At 41.6% G+C, this 21462-nt stretch overlaps 1 protein-coding gene across 4 annotated transcripts in view; it reads right to left on the minus strand.

The window, feature by feature from the left end:
- Positions 1-21462, minus strand: part of ATOSA (atos homolog A) — a 47401-nt gene that overhangs the window by 11619 nt on the left and 14320 nt on the right. For 3 of the 4 annotated variants that reach the window (XM_080607494.1, XM_080607497.1, XM_080607495.1), the window contains exons 2-6: positions 4679-4863; positions 3688-3890; positions 2904-3029; positions 854-2705; positions 223-339 (exon numbers count right to left, since the gene is read on the minus strand). In XM_080607494.1, coding sequence (XP_080463620.1) covers positions 223-339; positions 854-2705; positions 2904-3029; positions 3688-3890; positions 4679-4863 — 2483 coding nt within the window. Of the gene's footprint in view, positions 1-222; positions 340-853; positions 2706-2903; positions 3030-3687; positions 3891-4678; positions 4864-12502; positions 12798-21462 lie in introns of those variants that run through there. The other variant, XM_080607496.1, reaches the window with a different exon arrangement.

Raw genomic sequence — 21462 nt, forward strand, 5'->3', positions numbered from 1 at the left:
CAAGAACTCTTTAATATATTCTTTTCCAGAATTATTCTTCAACTTCACTCAAGTATTAACTTTCAGGTTTCCACCTGCAAAACTAATCACTCTGACACAAAGTAAACAGAAATTTCACCTAGGCATATTGCTTCTGTAATGCAGATATTAAAATAATAAAATACCCCCTTTCTCATTTACAAGTTAAGTCATAATTAAGTCGTAACTTCAACAATAACTTACAGGACTTGAAAGTAGAGGCAATCCAGTTCTGGGATGAAAAGCCTTGGTTGAAGTTCCATCCAAGGATCGAAAGTTGTGTTTCCGCCATATATTTGTGTGTTTTAGAGATGGTGCTTTCTGCCAGCAAAACAGATTTACTCAACATATTAACAGGCTATTTCAACGGCCTATCAAGTTATCATTCACTTGCTTTAACGGAGAAGACTTCTGCAGCCAGTGAATCTGCATCACACTGGTGTACTATGAAACAGATTAAAAGTTCTCTTTGACTCAATCTACAATCACTACAGACTTTCAAATGACCACATACCACATTCAGACACTGGTACATTTATACAGGATGTCTAACTGTCTACAGAACCTATTACAGAACCTACATTTCTAATGCTATCACAATGAGCAGAACAAGACAATGCTGTTCTTCATGTTAAATTTATAATTAAGGATGGGTGAGGGAAGCACCATTAGGCCAAACATCACTTCAGACCTTGAAGCAGACAACAGCCCCATGCTGCTTCACGTAAGTCAGACATAAACCCTTCCTCCTACCACCCTTAGCAGATACGGGATGCAGTTACGAGCCACATGACAGCCAGCGGCTAAAGAAATTGCTCTTTGTATCTCTGTTTACCTGCACATCTGGGTTCTTCAGCCGCTCACACCTGAGTGAGCTGTCTTCCACAGATTTCTTCTGAGAAGTGCTTTGGAAATCAAGGCCTACTGGGTCTTCATTCTCATCATGTGCAGTTTTTGTTTTATCTTGTTTGTTTTTATTTTTGAAACTGTCATGGTCTTTATTTAAATAATTTTCAATACTAATAAGCTGAGTATTTTGCTCATAAATATTTGTTTTTTTCAAGTCTTTATCTAAACACTTGAGCTCATTCTTGTGCAAAGAGTCAGATGTCTGCATCACAGATGCTTTTTTTGTACCTTCAAGTATTCTGCATTTATCTATCTGTAAATTGTTAAAACTGTCCGTGTTGTTGTTCTCACTAACAACTGTTCTTTCTTTAAGTTTACTTGTGCAAATCTGTTCATCAATGCTGCTAAAATTTGAACACTGTTTAATTCTATTGGTTATCTGGTCTTTCTGCACATAACCAGAATGTATCATTTCCAATTTATCTGGCAATTCAGATTTATTTTCTTTAACACATGATGATGATGTGTGCATGTTAGTAAATGAATGAGAAGTCTTATTTGAAGTCTGATGAAATGCATTTCGGACAGCTTCATTGGGTTTTGCTAAAACCAATTTTCTTCTTGCTTGGAGTTTCAGAGAAGCCTTCGATTCACCATCAAACCTAGAAGGACTGCTAGGAGTATCAGGTGTTTTCGTCCTTGATTTACTGCTGTCTTCTAGCAAAGAAAAATTGGATTTAGCAAAAGAAACAGAAGGTGGTTCCTTGCTTTTCTTCAGCAAATTTTCATCTTCATATGTACTTCGGAAAATTTTTGAAGTAACTGGGCTAGTTTCATGTACTTTGAATGGACGTCCCGTAACATGAGAAGTCGCTGGATCGCAATGAATCAAGTGCTGGGCGATCCTTGCTATAACCTCCTGCCGCTCCTGAAGCAGAGAATCGATGAGAGGGTTTCCCTCTCCTGCAGAGGGACGGCCACAGTGGTTCACTGGAGCACAGGGATCGAGCCGTGGGATCTCTGGTATTGCTCTGGTTTTGCCTTCACCACCATCTTCTTGTATTGCATTATCTAAGTTGGCAACAGAAGCAGGGGAGGTTTCCTTGCCTTTCTTAAGCAAGTTTTCATCTTCATAAGTACTCCGAAAAGCTTTTGGTGTAGCTGAGCCAGTTTCATGTAGGTTGAAGGGATGTCCAACAACAACTGGTGAAGTAGCTGGATCACAGTGAATCAAGTGCTGAGCAATTCTTGCAATGACTTCTTGTCGCTCTTGAAGTAAAGAGCCTATTAAAGGGTTGATTTCTCCTGTAGACTGATGAGAGCAATGACCATTCGTAACACGGGAATCAATTAAAGAAAAGGTTTTAAAAGTTCTGACAGCTGTTTCATGAGATTGTGTCTTATTGTCTGCTGTAGCATTATAGCACTGAACTTTAGATTGTGATGCCCCACAGTCAGATCCAAGGCCAGTAGTTGGATAAAGCTTTAAATTTCTGATAGACGTAGTAAATTCGGGTGTCTTTTTTACATTAAGTAGGCCTTCAGGTGTCATTGTCCACGCTTGTTTCCCATAGACACGCTGTGAACTGGAGGTACTGCACTGCTCTGCTGCACTGGATTCACTGCGTTGATGTAACTTACGCTCTTGAATTTGCTTTTCATAAAAGCTAAGGTTAGTGTGAATACTACAAGTCAGAACTGGGTAGTTCGATTGTCTGGGCAAGGACTGGACACTGACTCTCAAGGCCACATTGTGAGAAACATTAGGAACAGGAAAGACGTGCTCAGTTGGTGTCTGGGAAAACGTCCACTGCAAGTCCACATCTGCAGCACTCACCCTGAAACAATACAGAAGAGCATTTATAGAAACACCACCATACTTTGCAAAGTACACGAACTATACACAACCACCAGAGGGCTGGGCCAATGATGTGGCACCCTCTGAAAGCAAAGAGGAGAACAGATGGGAATTGTTTTAAGATGAGTTGCAACAACTGACAAACAGCAAATAAAAACAATTTGCTCCTCAAACATACCTGTACAGAATGTTACGGGGAACAGCACCATGTGAAACACTCAGCCATGCACTCAGTTGCGAGAAGAAAACGAAAGAGCGAACAGCCAGTAAAAGTGTCTTCTCTTCAATGAATCGATCTCCACTTCTAAAATGCATTAAGAGAAGCAAGCGCAGAGATATTAAGAATATACAGAGAGAACTAATAGAATTAGAACATAGAATACTATTAAAACTAAGCTTTCACAACAATATCTCTTGCTGTCCTCTTTCCTTTCTCCATTTATACTTTTAGCTGTCGGGTAGAAGGTCAAGTGTTTTTAAATATCTTGTAGGAAATTACAGTCTTAAAAATATGCTTTATTTTTATGTTATATATATTATGCATGCGTATTGTTAAAGTATTTTGCATTAAATACTGGAATACAAATTTATTTACAGATTTTCATTCTGAAAATAAAACATGGCTGAGTCAAGGAAAAAAATGAAACTCCAAACGTTTTGAAGACTACATAGCCTGATTTGTTCTTACCTGTATAAACTTTTATACAACTTAACAGACCACATACAAAAATGACCATTTTCAGCTAGGAACACTATATACTCTGCATTGCACAATGCAGAAATTATGGATACAGCAAAAGTAAGATTAAAAGATGCTCAGATTTCACTACTAAATAGTGATTTGCTCAGATCCTAAAGTCCTAAAAGTAAAGGGCCAATTCCAAAACAGTAGCCAGCTACTTTAAGGAGATTTACAGGACAAGATTCTTGCAATTATCAACTAATCCTAATATCCAACTTACTGTCGAGGAACTGGTTCCAAAATCCACCTTTCTAACAACAATGCATCTTGTTTGATCGCAGGATCGTTTAAATCGTTCCCCTCGGTGTTAGGCCCTTCATCACTATAGCAACAGTCTGGAAGCAACATCACTTCTACCATGATCGGAATATTGTTTTTCCACAGCAGCATAACCTCAGATCTGGTTCGCCTGGCTTGACGACACTGAGGGAATAAATGCAAGCCATGAAAATCGTAGCCACGTTTAAAACTATTTTTAAGATGAATTCCAAAGAACTGGAAGAAGGTAAGGATCAAGTCCTGAAGACTACGATTCATCAAATCAGAGGTAAGATCTCAGGAGTATTAAATGAAAAAGTAACAAATCATTTATGGTTGCTGTTCGAGCAACTGTATAAAAAGAGCTCACATCAATTTTCTCCAACTACCATACATTGCACTACTCTCTCCACAAGTCACCTTCAGCAGTATCTTAAGAAACATTGTGGTTTTGAGCAGGCTAACTTCTGCACGAATAATAGTGTAAAATCACACAATACTTTTTATTTGAGAGATGGGATGCTCCAGCCTTAACCCAAAAGAGACTGGCTAGATTTGATGGTGTTCCTGCTTTTTGGACCACTAACTTTTCCATACCACCTGGAAGATCAAGAAGTTAGGCAAGTCAGCCTACATTTTCTCAAAATAAGAACAAGCATGCTAAGTACAGCACTTGCAATTTGCATAACAAAGACTGAAATAGGTACTGCATTCAGGTAGTCTGCAGAATTTCATGTTCAAGGATAAAAGGCTTAATGATCTTTCATTTTAAGGACAGATCTGATCTATTATTAGTATAATACTAAATTACAGACTTGTTTAAATGCAGAACTGTCACAAAGTAATTGTTATTCGTGCGTAGCTGTGAATCTACCAGGAATTCTCATCTGATTTTGATCACGGTAGCAAGAACAAAGTCCACAATACTTGAGATGAAATGGGTACCATCATACCTGAGCCACCCTGTCGCTGCATTCATGCTTAGTTGTTGGGGGCTGACTTGATTGTGCTGGAGGACAGTGGAAGCCCTCTGTTCTGCCCTTTATCGAATATTCAGGTGTTCGACCTTCAGTGATCAGCAAGGCCAAGGAGACCAGGAACTCCTCAGCTTCATACTCGAAGTATTCATCTAAGGTATCTGTCATTTCAAAGAGATAAACAATAACATCAGCTATTGTATAACAAGCGTTCAACTGTTTGCTGCCCCTGCAGTTTGTTCCAATTTATACCTAAAACAAGAGGTATGGAAAATGGGCGTTTGTATCAGACAGACTGCCCTCCCCTTAACGCTTAAATGATCACACCACCAAAACAAACCAACAGCCTCAACCCATAACTTGCCACTGCAAGCAGATAAAATTACAAATACTCTAAAGAAAGCTACATGTGGTAACTGGCCAAGTCACCAGACTTCACCAGTGCCAAGAAACAAGAGTTTGTGTTGTGATCCACAGCTGAATTACAGCTTTTCTGAAAGAAAAAGGCTTCCTGAGTTCTAATGGAAGAAGCCTGATGGCAGTATGACCTGGCATCATTAATATCATACAATAGATATAAAGGGAAGATGATACATCATATAGTACATTAAAAAAATGAATAGCAAAAAAAAATAGTAAATGTTCCTCCTGTTAGGAAAAGTGGGACACAATGTTCTTTAATATTTTTATTGAGAGTTCCTCCAGCTGAGAGCTGGAGGTTATTTAAGAGAAGGCCATTTATAGTTACCATTAACAGCTCTCAAACATAGAAAAGGTTCACGAGGAACATACAGAATATTCATTGTTTTGTACAATGCTCAGTCTAAACTCATGCAAAGAATTAAAACTCAACAAGTCTCTGTAAACAAAGCAGCAGCTGGCATTGCTCTTCACGAGTTACACTGGCACACAATTCCTGCAGAGCACAATGCAACTGTCCCCTATTTCATGGCGTTTTGTAGAGCACCCTTCTCCCCTCCCCCATCTTAAGGGTGTCACACAGCCTTCAAACAGGCTGGAGTACAACCAGGGCATGCCATTCCCCCTCTGCTTGGAAACGCTCAAGGATCAAAATGATTTAGTTACTGAAGAGGTTACAGAAAGATCTCTTCAGAGGAAGCTAAAATACATTGACTTCAAAGTCTATTTTAAGAGTAGCAAAATAAAGCAGGTGGAGGCAAGACTGGCAGCGGTTCTTTATTTTTATGCTTATGGGGAAGAAAGGCACATGACATTTTCACAATTTTAGCATGTGCCCTGTGTCATCCACCAACACAAAACTGCCAAGATGGACAAGCCAAGTCCCTCTTTTCTCCATTACTATTCCTGTTTTGATTACCATGGATAAATACCTTTCCTCTTGGAGAAAACCGGACTCAAGTTTTTTGCTGCCTTCATTCCCTAATACCAGGGCATTTAGCAAGCATGGCAAGACAGACTTGAGAAATCCATATAAGGGACGTATTAAACAAAAACTCCAATTAAATGCCTAATTACCTGCATATGCAAATTGCAAAGTATGTAAAACTAGCTTTTGCATGTACATAATTGCCTAGTCCAGGCTTGTATTCCCCAGACCCCAGGGCTTGCAGACTATTTTGAGGGATCTGCACGAGGTATGTAGGAGAAGCCAGCCCGCTGCCAGGGAGCCAAGGTCATTATACAAGCCCCCATTCCTACAGACTTCCCCCCCCACCCCTTTTTTCCGTGCAGCCACTGCCACCATTCGCAGCCAGCCTGCGGCTCCAGCCATGGGGGTAAGGAGGGAGGCAGGCAACTGCCCAGCCCCAGCTGTGTCCCCGTCCCAGAAGGGTGCATGGGGTCTGGACGAGCTGGGTGCTGCCAGCGCCAGTCCCCAGCCACTAAGAGCAGCCAGAGGACAGACGAATTCCCCCGGAGGACCCCGAGTGGCACATGCACCATACATGAAATCATCTGGCGTGAGTTACAGTGGTCATTCATCTGACGGAGGGCAGAAAATTACTAATAAAGGGAGCATGAAAGATTAAAGGAACAGTAAATAACAGAGAGGACAAGACTCGTGTGTAGTGATATGAGTCACCTACAAAATTAGACACCTGCAACATTTTTTTTTTTTTTTCCAGTCAAAAGCCTGGTCAACAACAGGTTAAGTCATACTTACAGAACAAGGAAATGGGATTCGGAAAAACTCTGAAAAGCATTTAGCTATTATCTGGCTGCTAATACAAGCATCATGTTCATCTCTGCATGTCCAAAGACCACAGTAAGAAAGTCACACCAGGACAGATCACTACTGAAGTGCTTCTACTCTGATGTAGAAGTTTCACAAACCTAGACAGTGCTGAGCAGGAGAGATGACCCAGAAAGGGGAAGAAAATATTCATCCTTAAGAAAATATGAGAGAAACTGTGTAGTTAAAATATGCTAAAAACACTACAGTTTTAAAACAAAAGTTAAAGAGCTTGATCAAGATGCATATGTTTATACAGGCAGATCCTACCTCAAACAAATAGCTTCTTAAGGAACAGGAGTGTGCACAGTAAGATGTGATACCTGATAGTTTACTCTAGAAAACTTTAAATAGCAACTAATAATAAAATAGATATGCCCTATAATTAACATTAACAGCTTATCACGTGGAGCAGTAGACCTATTAGTTGGCCCTGTCTTTCAGGAAGGACCTGAATTTGATCAAAAGTTTTTGGACCTGACACAAATTAATGGATAAAATCTATGGCCTGAGTGCTTCTTCACAGCTGATTAGATTCAGGCAAAAAGCCCACCTTCCTTATGCATTAAAACCACCTGATACTGAAGTTCATCCTGTATACTTAAAACGCTCAGTTTCTTCACAGACATATCATACTGACATAAGCCAGAGACTGCTTGAACATGTCCAAATGCAAGATCCACCTAGCGAATAAACAAGGTAAATATATAGCGTAGAGTACCTCAGACAGACATTACTCAAGGCTCAGAATACACGGATGGTGTTACTTTATATAAACAGATAAGGCAGAGGTTCAAGTTCAATGCACAAACACTGCCTGTGCCCCTGGGTCAGCGCTGCTATTTCACAAGTTGCCAGTTCCTTGCCTGAAGCATGGAAGAGGAGACCAGCTAGCTAGACAGACACATCTGCACTGGCTGCATTACACAGATAGGATGTTCTGAAATGGAAACTGCATCCCCTTAAAGGATGACAAACACCAAGTGCTGAACTAGGAAATGCAGCTGTTTTCATAACAGCATTATGAGGGCAGGGCCAACGCTTAAAAATTATGTCAACAGTACAACAATCGAAGTATTCAATCTTTTTTTTAAGCACAAATAACAATGGATATAGAGAAATGCATTTTCCTACAAATTTCATGTGGCATATTAACTTTTTTTCAGCTCCATTAGATTTCCGTATTATTTAACAACCAGTAGTTTTAGTAAAGGAAAAAAGCAATGAATCCTGAGAAGCTGGTAATTGTTCCTACACAACAGGCACAGATGATGCAAGTTGATGTAATTGAGGACAAGGGTGGAAAGACATTTATAGAAACAGCAAACTCAGTCTTTAGTTATAAAAAGTCTTGGTGCATGTGTGCTGTGACAGTTTGCTTTTGTCTATGATTCAGCCCTATTTAGGGCATCATATACCGTGCACAGAATAACCTCAATCCTATAATCTGTCTACAGACATGATTTTTATTCTGCTTCATCTCTACCAACAGGACATGCAAGTGTATAATACAAAATATGCATCCCAGCAACGTACAGTTCTTATTTCCCTTAAAATAGCTAAAGCTCCAGTTAGTTGACACAAATACATGGGAATTAAAGCAATAGGCACTACTGCCCTTTAATCACAAATTGAAACTTAAGTGCACTGACCAGATAGTCAAAAAAGAGAGCTACAGATGCCACACTACTGTAGGAGTGAAAACAAGAAAAATATAAATTTAGACTGAAGCTACTACAAACAGAACAAAATATACAATACTGGAGAATTTAAACCTGGAGGTACATCATTTTTGTCTTCCTTTGTCTCCTCTAAAACAAGAAGTGTTTTTCTACATCTTCTGGACAAACAGGAAAGCCTGTTTAACAGGAGATTTCATGAAGGGTCTTCAGATCCTTGCCCGCCCCCCGCCACAAATCACTGGAGCACCGCAGGAAAGAACAAGAACTCAAAACCAAAGAAAGTCAAAACTGGCTCGTGTTCTAAAATCTCTTGAAATTACACATGGGGTACAAGCGAGCCACAGACTCAGCTGTAAGCAAGCACTTTCCCCACACTTCAGCTCAGCCAGTTGCGCCCAGCTGATTCCTTTCACAGCTAGGTCACGACTGTGGGGACCAACTCCCTTCCCTTTCCTATTACAGTATTTTCTGTTGCAATTACAGAACATGTTTTCATGTGTAGTAGAAGAGCATTTAATCTATTTTCTAGGCTCAGACAGGAAGCAAAGACATTCGGTATCATGCAGCCCATTGTGCTCCCAGGGCCACCCCAAAGTCAGGCTGCAAGCTGGGATCCTTTCCTGCAGGGGTGGTAGCAGTGGGATCAGCTCCGGGCAGGGCCTGCATCCCCTCACCCTGTGCTGTCCTCTGGGGAGCTGCCTGCCGACGGCCAGGTGGTGCTGCAACAGCTCTCACCCCATGCTTATCTTCTTGTCTGAGCACCTTTCGGACTGCACTGGACACCACAACCACCTACCGACCTTGCTGGGCCCCTCTCAGGGCTTCACATGCTGAGCATTTTGAGCCCTTCTTGAAGGCAAGGCTGGCCTGTTCACTTGCAGCCCTGATCCCCACTGATTTGGAGGGCTACTTTTAAGGGAGTACATGAAACACAGCTAATAATTACCTTTAAAATATGCTCTAAGACTGTCCCTGGAAAGTCTTCAGGCACCCATAACAGACGTTGAAGGCCACCAGCATAAAGCACTCAGATCCCCATCTCACTCGGTAGGAAGTTGAAGCCCAGCAAGCAGACAGCACGGAGTAGGAACTGCACAGTACGGGCTGCTCAGAGCGGCTGGATGCCAGCCCTGATGTTCGCCCACTCCCAGCTGCCCGGCCACCACTGGGCACTCACCTCCACCCCACGCTGCCCCCATGCACCCCTCCGAACCCAGACTGTGCTGCATTTCATTTATTTTCAAGTACGTTTGGTACGACCCCAGTGTCAATTTTTTTTTTTATTTCCCATCTCCTCCTAGCAAAGGCAATGCGAGGCATTTAAAAAGCTACAGCTAAGGCTCTCTGGCCCTTCCCCCAAAACAGCTAACTCCGAATAGGTTTTATTATCTCACTTTTCCAAAAGTGGGTTAAAGGTAGTTCTGGGTTTTAAGAGTAAGGCAGGAATTCAAGAAACTACTGTAAAGGAAATGAAACACAATGTAAACATTTGACTAACAGCTTCTCTTCTGGAATTAGAAACACCTAAGGATGCTTCAGTTAACTAACTCCATGTTGTACTCCACTTCAAAGAAAGCTGCCCTTGAACCTCCGAAATCCATGATTTTCTGGATGTTGTGTCCATACGCTACAAGCCCATAATTATATCTGAAGTCACACAGCTTACAAGCCTTACAATATTAAGGTTTTAAGTATAATTTTAGATATCAAGAGTCAAAATCATAAGCTGACCTACTCCTTTCAAGAAACAAGCCATTAGCTAGGTTCACTTAAATTTAAGCAAATGCAATGACCTGATGACGCACCTTATTTTAGGGATATTCCTCTACACATTTTTTTTTTCCTGCATTGAATCCTGTCTTAGTTCCTCATCGATCTTTGAGCCTGGAAAGCGTGACAGCCATTAAGAAAATTCTAGTATAGAAGTGCAACGCCTCATCTTACTTCTGCTGCCTTCTTTTGTTTTCCAGCGTATCGAGTTGAACCACTACCCAATTATCAAACAGTTCAGGTGGAGGCACGAAACGGTAGCACAGGAGTTTTAAATTAGGATTGATGTAGACCCTGCTCTTGTTCAAAGAAAATAGACTAGAAGCTATACAAGTGCTGGATCTGCTTAGTTCTGCATAGAAGAATAGGAAAAATTCATCTGCTTTGGTGTTCTTACAACAGGTTATAATCAGAAAACATAACCACACAAAATCTTGCAAGTAAGGGGTGATTTCTAAAAAGCAAGACATGGCTACGTGGCAGCTGATGAAGCTCCTCCGGAGCCACATAAATCCATCAGTACCGTCAGTACCGCCAGCTCCCCTCAGCCTGCAGCGCTCCCTGCACCTCCGTGTCACCGCGTCCCTACTGCACGCATCTCACAGCACTCAAAACTACTCTCAAGTCATTTTTTCAGCAAATGAAGTTATCAGAAAGACAGTGGGCTTAAAACTGGGCTGGACAAAAAGTACAATTCACAAAACGACTTTACCAAAACCTATTCAGGGTCAAACAGTTTAATGAGTAACAACATAAAAGCCAAGGGAAGAAAAGCAGTTACATTCATTTAAAACTCATTTTCTCTGCAATAATCTCAGAAACTAGTGCTCTGAGAGCACAAAATGCAGACTGGTAAACTGATCTGGGTGTTCCCATCTTGCTTCCTGCGCTTTGGCTGACATCCTATTTTGCCATCACTGTACAGCTTACTGAGTCAGTTCTCTTCTTCCAACTGTAACTTGCTATTTTTACCTAGCAACATCAGTTTAACCTGCTTCTTTTGACTTTTTGGCAATCAACCAACCTCTAGGTCCTACATCTGTATTTTGATCAGAGAAACTAACTTTATTTTCGCTTAACTGGGCAAAGAAAAAGAACAAATGATGTAAGCTCAACTGTTTCTTCCTCCAGAAGGAAATCACAAATGGTGAAGCAGACTAACCGTTATGATTTCGTGGCCTGCATTTAATAGAAGAAAAGCAATACCTGAAGACAGGCAGCAAGTTTCAGACTCTTTTCAAATCCCAGTTCATTGAACGGGGAGAGATCATATATTATAAAATACAGCTGTTCCACCGTATCCTAACAAAGGCAGGAGAGCCCTGGAGTGTCAGCATAAAGCTGTAAGAGCTCTAATGCTGACTTTTTAAAGGATGTTTTAGATTTTAAATTCAAGCAGGGTGGAGAAACAACACAACACTTTTTGCTGATCCTTAGACTTAGCAGTCTACAGAATGGGTTACAAAAGATGCTACTTGTACTAACATGCTATAACCAGACAGGTAGTGAATGCAAAGAGGACTTCTGCCTCAGTTAATGCTCTTAATTAAACACAATTTTTGTTTTCCTTTATACTAAGACTTCCTAGATTGCCATTTGGCTAAACGTGAACTGCACAAAATCTTATAATGTAATGAAAAAACATGCATGCCAGGAGCAGACTGAATAATTTCTAAGTTTTCCATTTGCTCTCTTCTAGCTCTACTTTTTCCCTTGGTTAGCTGATCGCTGCCTACATTAGGTATTAGAACAAACTGCGTGACTTGATAAACCTACCACTGAGACAGACCCTTAAAAAAACTGACAAAGCAATAGGATTTCTATTCTGCTGCAGTTCAGCAGCTCTGAACTGTTTTTCAGATATCTTTGTTAGTTCACAAAAGGTAAACGATTAGAAAACATCTCTTTCAGCACAGGTACATGTCACTAAAAGTATAGAATAAATGCTCAGTAGACTGTACAGCTATAATTGGGAAGGAAGGAAGGTTTTCTATACAGCCTTCACTCAACATCAACACTGATTTACCATGCTCATAAATATGCAGATACAAATTTTGCAAGATTATATGGAAAAGAAATTACTGAACTGATCCTGTTTTAAGCTCACACCCTACTTCACAGAAGGGAGCAAGGGACCTGTGGAGAGGAGACCTAGACGAGCTTCAGTCTCCACCAGCACAGCATGCAACCTCAGCCAGCCAAGGTGGTTTGGGAGTGGAAGGAGCCGGGGAGGGAGGCAGTACATCACCCTAGAACAGAAAACACAGCCTCCTTAAGCTTACAGAATGTGAACATTTTTTCCTAAGGTGTTTCCCAGAAAATGATTAAGTTTTTTAATGTTAAAGTACAGATTTTCCTACATCAGATTTCTAAATATACATTCAAGCTTTTTTCAAACTTCCTTCACCACTCACTTCTGATGAAGGCAACCTTCTTGGAGGTACGAGCCAAACAGACTCTGGAGATGAGGACGATGATGGCTGATGAGGAGCTTCACTACCAGAACTCACCAATTCAAGAACCAACTGAGCAGCAGCAGCAGCGATACAGCCGAGGGCACACAGACCGAAGGCTTTCACTGACCTGCTCAGCTTTCTGCTAGCTGTAAATACCATTCTGCAGAGGCTCCATATCCGCAGCTTTCTTTTCAATGGAAGCCCAACATGAATTTACAATGAAAAAGCATGCGTACTTGGCCAGGCCTCACCTCTTTCTGAAGGCATAACATCCATACGACAGTTGCAGCAGTTGAGTACCGGGAGGTCTAATTCCATTTGAAAGCCAAGACTCCCCTCCCATTAAACAGGTTGACAGCAGTTCTGCATTAAATTCTGGCTGTGACTGCATTTTTATAATACATAAATAAAAATGGATGCCAGAAATTTTATCTGAGGCCTTAAACACAATACAGTTCAGGACTGCACACATAAGTTCTCTCTTCAATTTGTTTAACAATCAAGCTTGACTAAGACTCAACTATTTGCAGACCTGCAATATTTTATACAGAGATTGATCTAAAGATGTAAAACAGCAATTTGTGATAATAAATCACTCTTATGTTACTTGGAAAAAAAACACTGGACTGTTGTTTAAAAAAACCTACGGTAGGTATTTCAGTACTTACGATAGCTGCCAGAGCAGCCCTCTACTTAAACCACTACATGTTTGTATCTTGTGCTGCCCAGATTTCTGCTAAAATGTTGTTCTGCAGTTTACTGCTCCATATCTTTACAATATATGAAAGTATCTTTGAGAACAGCACTCATAGTCATGTAGACAGGCCAGAAACGCTTTTTTTTTTTTAAAAAAAAGATTCCTCACTAACACTAAAAATCATCTTTGAGATATTTCAGGCTTTAGTTCATCACCTTAGGTAATTACAGTTCTTAGAAACTTTGACAATATAATTTCAAGTGCTTTTGTGGTTATTTTACTGTTAATTCTAATAACATTTCTTTTCTGAGGAGGAATGTAAAGCGCCTTCAGCTCTCAAGATTTTGAGTGAATGATTCGGAAGAATCATTAAGGGGCTGAACAAACCTGAAGCGGGAGCACATAAAGCTCCTGATGGTGAATGCCATCTATGCAGTGTGCAAGTGTGTCTCACTGTCTCAAACACCTGGTATTACACAAGAGAAAAATGCCACAGACACCCAAGCTGGTATTTTTCTTCCCTATGGTCACTGCAAGAAAAGAACCGTTACAAAACATGACATTTGCTTCAGACTGTTGCCAGGCCTCTTAAAAATAAACCAGAGCAAATTCATGAAGTTCAACATGAAAGCAAAACACCCAACACTGACTCATTTTTGGGTGGACTCAACAGGGATGCCACAGCTGTGAGAAGCAGGGAAATCCCTCTGAAAGAAGAGCCATGTGACTTACAGGATCGCACGTTATGGAAAACCTTAACCAAGCTCTCAGCCTTCACAGCAATCCTGTTGTCAGAGCATGGGGCATTTTGCAAGTTCCGAAGTGCTTGGCCTTGGAAATGGTGTCACACTCCAAAAACTTCACCGATCACTAGCCCCTCACCTGCACAAACTGTAAGGTGCCAACAAGCCCAACTGGGGAGCGGTTACAGCCATTTTCCTCAGACCAAAGTCTACTGACTTTGAACTCCCAGGGGAGCAGCAATATGTAAACCAGACACCCCTGCTACATCCTCCTTGCTTTTCCTCTCTTGAAACATTCCTTTTTTTTCAATGGGCAGAAAGATACAAGAATGCAGTTTCCAAGACTACTGAGGAACTGCTTGCACGTTGAAAATCTCCTTAAATTTATGCACCAGTATCTATTTCTAATAGATACTGTAATTTCTCAGTTTTACTGTGGTGTGCCTTAAAAAACAAACCAGTAAGCCAGAGAAGGATGTGGGACGAGGGAAGGGCAGTTATTCTGGGAAAAACCACTTATGACCTAGTCCACTTTTTTGGTAAAAGTAGTCTACTCTATTACAAGGCTATTAAAAAACTGACTGGGGCCTCCCATATGCACGATTAGTATGTCACTTCTTCAGGGGCAGGAATTCTTATCCTCACCTGGATCTAACACTTCTCCTAAACTTCTGGTATTATTACTAGCACCACGAATTTGATAAGAGTGCAAAAGAGGTGCTACCAGCAACTCACCAACGCCTCAGGAAGCTGTGCAGCAGCACCTTCTCTTAGGGGCCCCAACAGGAGACTTCAAATATTCTGTCGTCTGACAGGAACCTATAAAAACTACAACGCAGTGTCATGGATGAAAGAAGCACTGAAAACACCCACACTTGTGCTTGGTTCAGCTGATATCCCTGTCCCAGTTAACCCATCCAGAATATCTAGATATTAATTTGCCTTATTTTTTAAAATTCTAGGGGAAATGACAGTCTGTGCAGCTTTCCACAAGGCTTAAAAGATCCCGTGCCAGGAATTAAAAACTGTCGACTGCTCGGGCAGTAATGTACTTTTATTCCAGTCCAAACCATCACAATAGTCATTGCACATGCCTAGCCTTATTCCATCTGTGCAAGTACCAAATAGCTTGATGGATACAGGTTTTGTCCCTCTCTCAGGCAGTCTGAAGAATCACCAGGAGCCTGGCTGTGTGACAGCTATCTTGTTACAGTTCAGATTTACTTCAAGATTTAAGAACACAAACCCCCTAATGAAACTGTGGAGCACTCAGATGTTGTTAGGCTTCCTGTGCACAAACACACACGCCTTGGAAAGTACCTTTTTGAAAACTGGACCCACTTGAGCACTGCAATTTAAGAAACACTTGTTTGCTTAAAAACTGCAAGCATCTGCTTTCCCTCTGCCCTTCATTCAGCCAGCCCGCAGTGCACCTTGGAAGGCTCCCATAAACATCCCTGCCACCCGGCACCTCGTGGAGCAAAACAAGCTCCTGACAGCCCTAGACACGAGACACTCGCCTGAAGCGCTAAAATTAACACTACCAGAGCACGAACAACAGCGGTGTATTCACAACAGAGCTGTTCAAAACACTTCCCCCTCCTGGAGGGGGGCAGCGTGTTGAGACTGACCATGGCTGCCAGTGCGGCGTGGGCCCGGCGACAGCGGCCCCGCGGGCTCTGACCTCGAGTCACCCATCAGCCCTGGCCTCCGCACCGAGTTTATTGCTTGCACGTGTGTTTTGTAACAGCCTGTACCGCATATTCTTAGAACATACTTTCCAGAGAACCTCAGGGACAGGGCTCACCCTTCCACTCAGCACCACTCCCAACCCCCCAGCAGCAAGCAGGATCCCCCGGCTCCTCCAGACAATGCAGCGCTTGGGACAGCGGCCGGGGCTCCGACACTGACCAGGGGTCCGAGCTCTGCACTCGCACACTCTAAAATCAAGTGACCTGTGAGTCAAGATGCAGAGCAGGGAGTTACAAGGAAAACAAAACACTACGCTAAAAATAGCATGAACAAGAATCAAAGCTTTTATCCATTCCAGGCTCGAGGTCCTCCACGGGCTCTTCTGTATTTTGTGCAAAAACAACAGACATAAGCAACGAGACGAACAAATAAAACCAAGCTTAGCTCCTCCTCCATAACTTACAAATACGTGTAACCAAAAGTACCCAACGGGGAAAAAATGTGTTGAGTTTGAAACCAACAGAAAATTTACAAAGTAAATATACAACACAACTTAAATCAGAAGATGTCAAAATGACTTTTTTTTTAAAAGGAGAAAATGCTCTAAAGCCATCTGCAGCTCAGAAACGTCAGAAAGTCTTTATCTGCTACACACCGGCTACTAGCAGTTCAGGCATCAAAGATTTGCCCACTTGTCAAGTTCAATAGCCACAAGTTACTATGAATGCCAGAGCTGAGCATCGGACCAAAAAAGCCCCCCCCCAAACATCACAAAATCGAAGTACCTGGCAGCCATGTTCATTTTGCCAATCCTCTACATCACCAAAAAGGATTGTGCAGAGATCTTCTGATACAAATCCATAAGGAAAATAAGTTTCATTATTTTGAAGCATCCACATCACATAATTTTGTTGTATTATCTCTTCCTTTAAAGAGGAGATGAAAAGTGATGTATAGAAGATTATAATAAAAACATTTTAAGTTTTAAGAATATATGACTATTAGGAATATATGACTACATTGACTATTGCTTTTAACAGCAGGTTTTTGCAGTCATTTATCTTCAAGAACTGATATAAAACATAGTTGAGAGATTCTCAGCATCGAACGTTTTATTCTCATCAACTGAACTAGTGGCTAATCTTGAAAGGACCAGAACCTGACATAGGGATCCAGGCATAAAGCAACTCACCCTCTTCACCCCCAGAAAGAACGTGAAATTGAGTTCACTAGACTCTTCTTGCTGAGCTGACCATCCTGTGTGCGACCCTAGCAAATAGCATTTAGAGAGTAAAGCATGGGATCGCACTAGACACGTGCTTTCACATCTTTTGGATGGTCTCTGCACCCCTTCACATGCTTCTGGGAGCTCCTGCAATGCCAGGCGCAGGTCACTGCCCCAAACAGCCCCTTCCCCGATGTGCAAAAAGGGACCCCTGGCACCCTCTGGCTCCTGGCTGGGGAGCCACACTGCACCCACATCCTCAGTGTGTGCATTTTGACAGCTATGCCCCAAGTTTTCCTCAGAGATGAGTTTTTTCTAGTCCAGGCTGGGACGAAGCTATAAGCACTCCCTGCCAGTGCCGAGCTCGGGCTGGGCACAGCCAATGCCACCGCCCAGCAGCACCTCATTTGCCTGCTCTGGGCAGCACCCATTGCACCCACATTTCTCATGGAATCCATCACTGAAAACAAGCGTGCAAAAGACATAGAAGCATCCAGCCTTATGAAGAAGGTATGTATGGCTGGTGCCTAGCAGGAAAACATTTTCCTGTTGTATTTTTTGACTCTCAATACATCTTTTTGCATTCCTCTGCTGAATTTTTTTTTCCCCATAACAAAAGACTTTTTTTTTTTTTTAAACTTTTGCACCATCTTCCATGGCTTGCCATCATTCCTGTTGTCTCTCACTATTGCAGTTAACGTTTGCTTCCAATTAGCTTCCAACACTAATTTCCTTCACAGATGCATTGGAGTTTCAAGACCATTAATTACTTGGACTTCACAAGTTACCCTACAATTGGGAAGCACACACACGATGCAAAACAATGCCAAAACCCCAGTTTATCAGTATTATCCCTTGTTTCCCTACAACCCTCCCTGTTGGAAGCCCTTGATTCTGTGTGATAGTTGCATAAGGTCTGAGGTGAGGACAGTCTTTTTTTCCATGTTTGTACAATACATAGCAAAATACAGCCCTGGGACCTGAACGTGCCTCTTAATTTGTATCCCAGATAACAAATACTAACCACCAGGTAAGAATTCCAGGAATTTGCTTCCCTTCTCTTTGGAAGTAATATGTCTGAGGAGGCTGAAGAAGTCCCTGGTCCATTCAGGTAATCAAACACAGCAACATGATAATGCTCTCTGCAAATGCAGTTTGAGAACATACAGGGTAGGTACACTTGTCTATAAAGGACTGTCTTCACTCTATGGAGAAGAAGCCACTAGCACAATGTAAGATCTGCAGCCAAAAACGTACCTCACAAAAACAGCAACAGCTGAAGAAACTACTTATTTTTGAGAGCACTGATAAAAACAGGCTTACAACAGGTTGTTTATGCTTTATAAGAAGTGACTCACATGCAGGAATACTCACAGATTTTGTCTGTGGCTTTCCCCAGGGAACAAACTAAAACCTGCTTCAGAAGCACTTTTCTCCAGTAGTTTCAGTGCTGTGAAGTTTAGTCTACACAAATGCTCTTTCGGGAACCCTGCTCTAAAAAGAGATCTTGCACATTCTAGTTCTAATTTAACTTGGAAGTAGGAACAGGAACTGTAGAATGACTTTGCTATAGCACATAGGAAAGTTAACACTTGTTGTCCTTCTAGCATCCTGCTCAAAACAGCCAGAGGCCAGCACCTTTGCAAAAAGAGCACAGACAGAGGAAACCTGCAGCAGTATTTCTTCAGAATACTCTGTCTTTACCAATGCACAGCCGCTGTGGAACTTTTTTGTATCACCAAAGGGGCACAGAAGGTCCTACCTTGTCCAGTGGTCAGAGCTTCAAACCTGTCACCACCACCACCCCATCCCTGCCTTGGCCACAAATGAAAAGCCACATCCATCCCATAAGCTACAGGTTCTACCTTGCTCCTCTGCACCACACCCACACCAAAGCCAGAGTCCCCTACCTCCTCCTCCTCCCTTTTCCCCTTGCAATGCCCTTCTTATAGCAATAGGTCATTTTCATATTAAGTTAAATGAGAAGGATTCAGATGGATCTGCTCAGATTATCACCTTCTGTATTTAAACTAATACTTTCACCGCCAGGCATTTTAAAGTATGCTGTACATTAGACATGTTTCAGAACAATCTTATAGGAACCAAAACACACAAGGTCTCTAGGAATTCATATCCACATTCTCTGAGTTTATGTTTTCTCCTCCAGCTGGTCTGCTTTGCCGTTTAAAATTTATTTTAAAGTCATAAAACCAACAAGTCATCTTCAGTTCCATAAACTTTGCTAAAAATGGAAAAATGTGTTAGTTACCATGGGAACAGTGAGGAGTCGCTAGGTCAGGATGCAGAGAACTTCTCTTGTTCTGTTTGATCATTTGCATCAGAAGTTCAGCCATCTGTTATTAACTATTTAACAACAGCTGCACTTGTTATCTCTGGTGCCTGCTATTTAAGTTTGCAGAACCTATTGCCCCACCTTCAGCCCTTTTGTGAACTCCTAATTAACGTGAGTTTAATTCATCTGAGGGTTCAGTTTTGTTTTCTTCCAGGTAGGATGATCACTATTACTAGCCTTAGCTTGCTGGTCAATATTCTCCTTTCTCAGTAAGGGAAAGGCATACGCTTGTGCAGACACCCTCCTGGAAGTAGCAGCTTTATTGGTAGAGATGTCAGCCTGGAAAGAATTCTATCGGAGGGTAGATGTGGCTCTATCCCTCCCGTTTCAGCACGCCCCACTACATTACATTCCCCAGTTCCACAGCATCCCCCGATCTTCTATACCTCATCTCCTCCACACTGCAGAAGAAACTAGCTTTGTAAGTTTACATCAGAATACGAACAGTGTAGACTCAGCTATGTGTTACTACAAAAGAAATACTGCCTTGTATCCTCTAATGAAATCTGGAATATATTCATCTACCAGCTGCATACGCTAAGAAAGCAAAAACTTAGCTCTCATATTTGCAAGCTTGAAGTCTGTAGTTGAAATCTTTTCCCTTGACCTCACTATCTTCATTCAAATCCGTGTGACCTAAAACGAAGTACTGACTCTTTCTGAATCTAGTCCTAGGGCAGCTGGCCAGACTTGTTGCTCTTCACTCACCGTGCTCTCAAAAGAAAATTGGAGGCTACACACTGACAAAAAGGGAACAACATACAACTGTTTTTCTTTTACTGTTCCTAAAGCTACTTAACAGAAAGAAAAAAAAAAGAAATCAGTACTGCTAGGAACGCATACCAGGCCTTCAGCAGGAAGTCCTTGTTTCAGTCATTTAACGAGAAAGTACTGTGCCACATATACCAAAGCGTTCTGTTTACAGGTACAAGGTACAGGTACAGCCAGCAAAGCTCAGACCCCCAAACTTAAAGTGAAGGAAAAAAAGTTTTAAAGTACTTACGTGGGAACAGAGAGAGAGAGCATTGCAAAGTATCAGAAGGCTAAATCACACATCCAAATAACAAGACAATATTTTCCAGTCTAGTCTTTCGCTCAGATGGCGGCACACCAACAACCTGATACCTGCACTAGCAATCTCAGTGAAGCAAGAACTGGTGCAAAGACAGCAGGGGCTAAGATGCCTTCGCAGATTCTACTGAGATGAGAGATTTGGTAGATGAACATACAGGTGCAAAGGACAGATCTAATACAATTGCAATGGCTTAGAGCACCATGTGATAGTGTATCACAAGAAAACAAGATTTCATTACTTCTGGTGCCAAAGAAGAAGATACAAATAAACAGGCTAGACTATCTTAAAAGGTTTCTCTTTGGCCATGTTCAGGAAAAGTATACATTAAGAGATGCTCAACTTCCCAAGTGAAGGCTTTGTGAATTACACCCAGGGCAGCTTTCTGACCATCAAACCGCGTCTAACTCCAGAGATTTGGTTCAACTCCAAGAAGCTATCCAAACACTGATGGCACATCTAAGCCCAAGATAAATACAGCCACACTGAGGAGGAACTGTTAAGCACATTTTCTGTCTACATGTGAGCATGTGAGGCACTTACTAATGCTGTTGGGCTGCCTTTTTTTTTTTCCAGAATACCTGAAAAACAAGAAAGTGAGAAACAAACCAAAAAGTGCAAATGCACTGTTAATAACAAAGTTTTAAAAGAATATTCACAAGGAGAAGAGATAGAAACACTCAAGAATTCAAGAATTTTATTTTAATGGACAACACATGAAACAGTAGATACGTAGTATGTGGGTTAAGCAGGAGCTGATACTCTTGGAACTTTATTACAACCACCACGTCAGATAGAAATCACACCTACAAGCTGGAAATTTTTGCAGCACTGCTGCTAGAGCAGAACTAACTATCC

The sequence above is a fragment of the Anser brachyrhynchus genome, assembly GCF_964034855.1.
Source record: "Anser brachyrhynchus genome assembly, chromosome: 11".
Lineage (NCBI taxonomy): Eukaryota > Metazoa > Chordata > Aves > Anseriformes > Anatidae > Anser > Anser brachyrhynchus.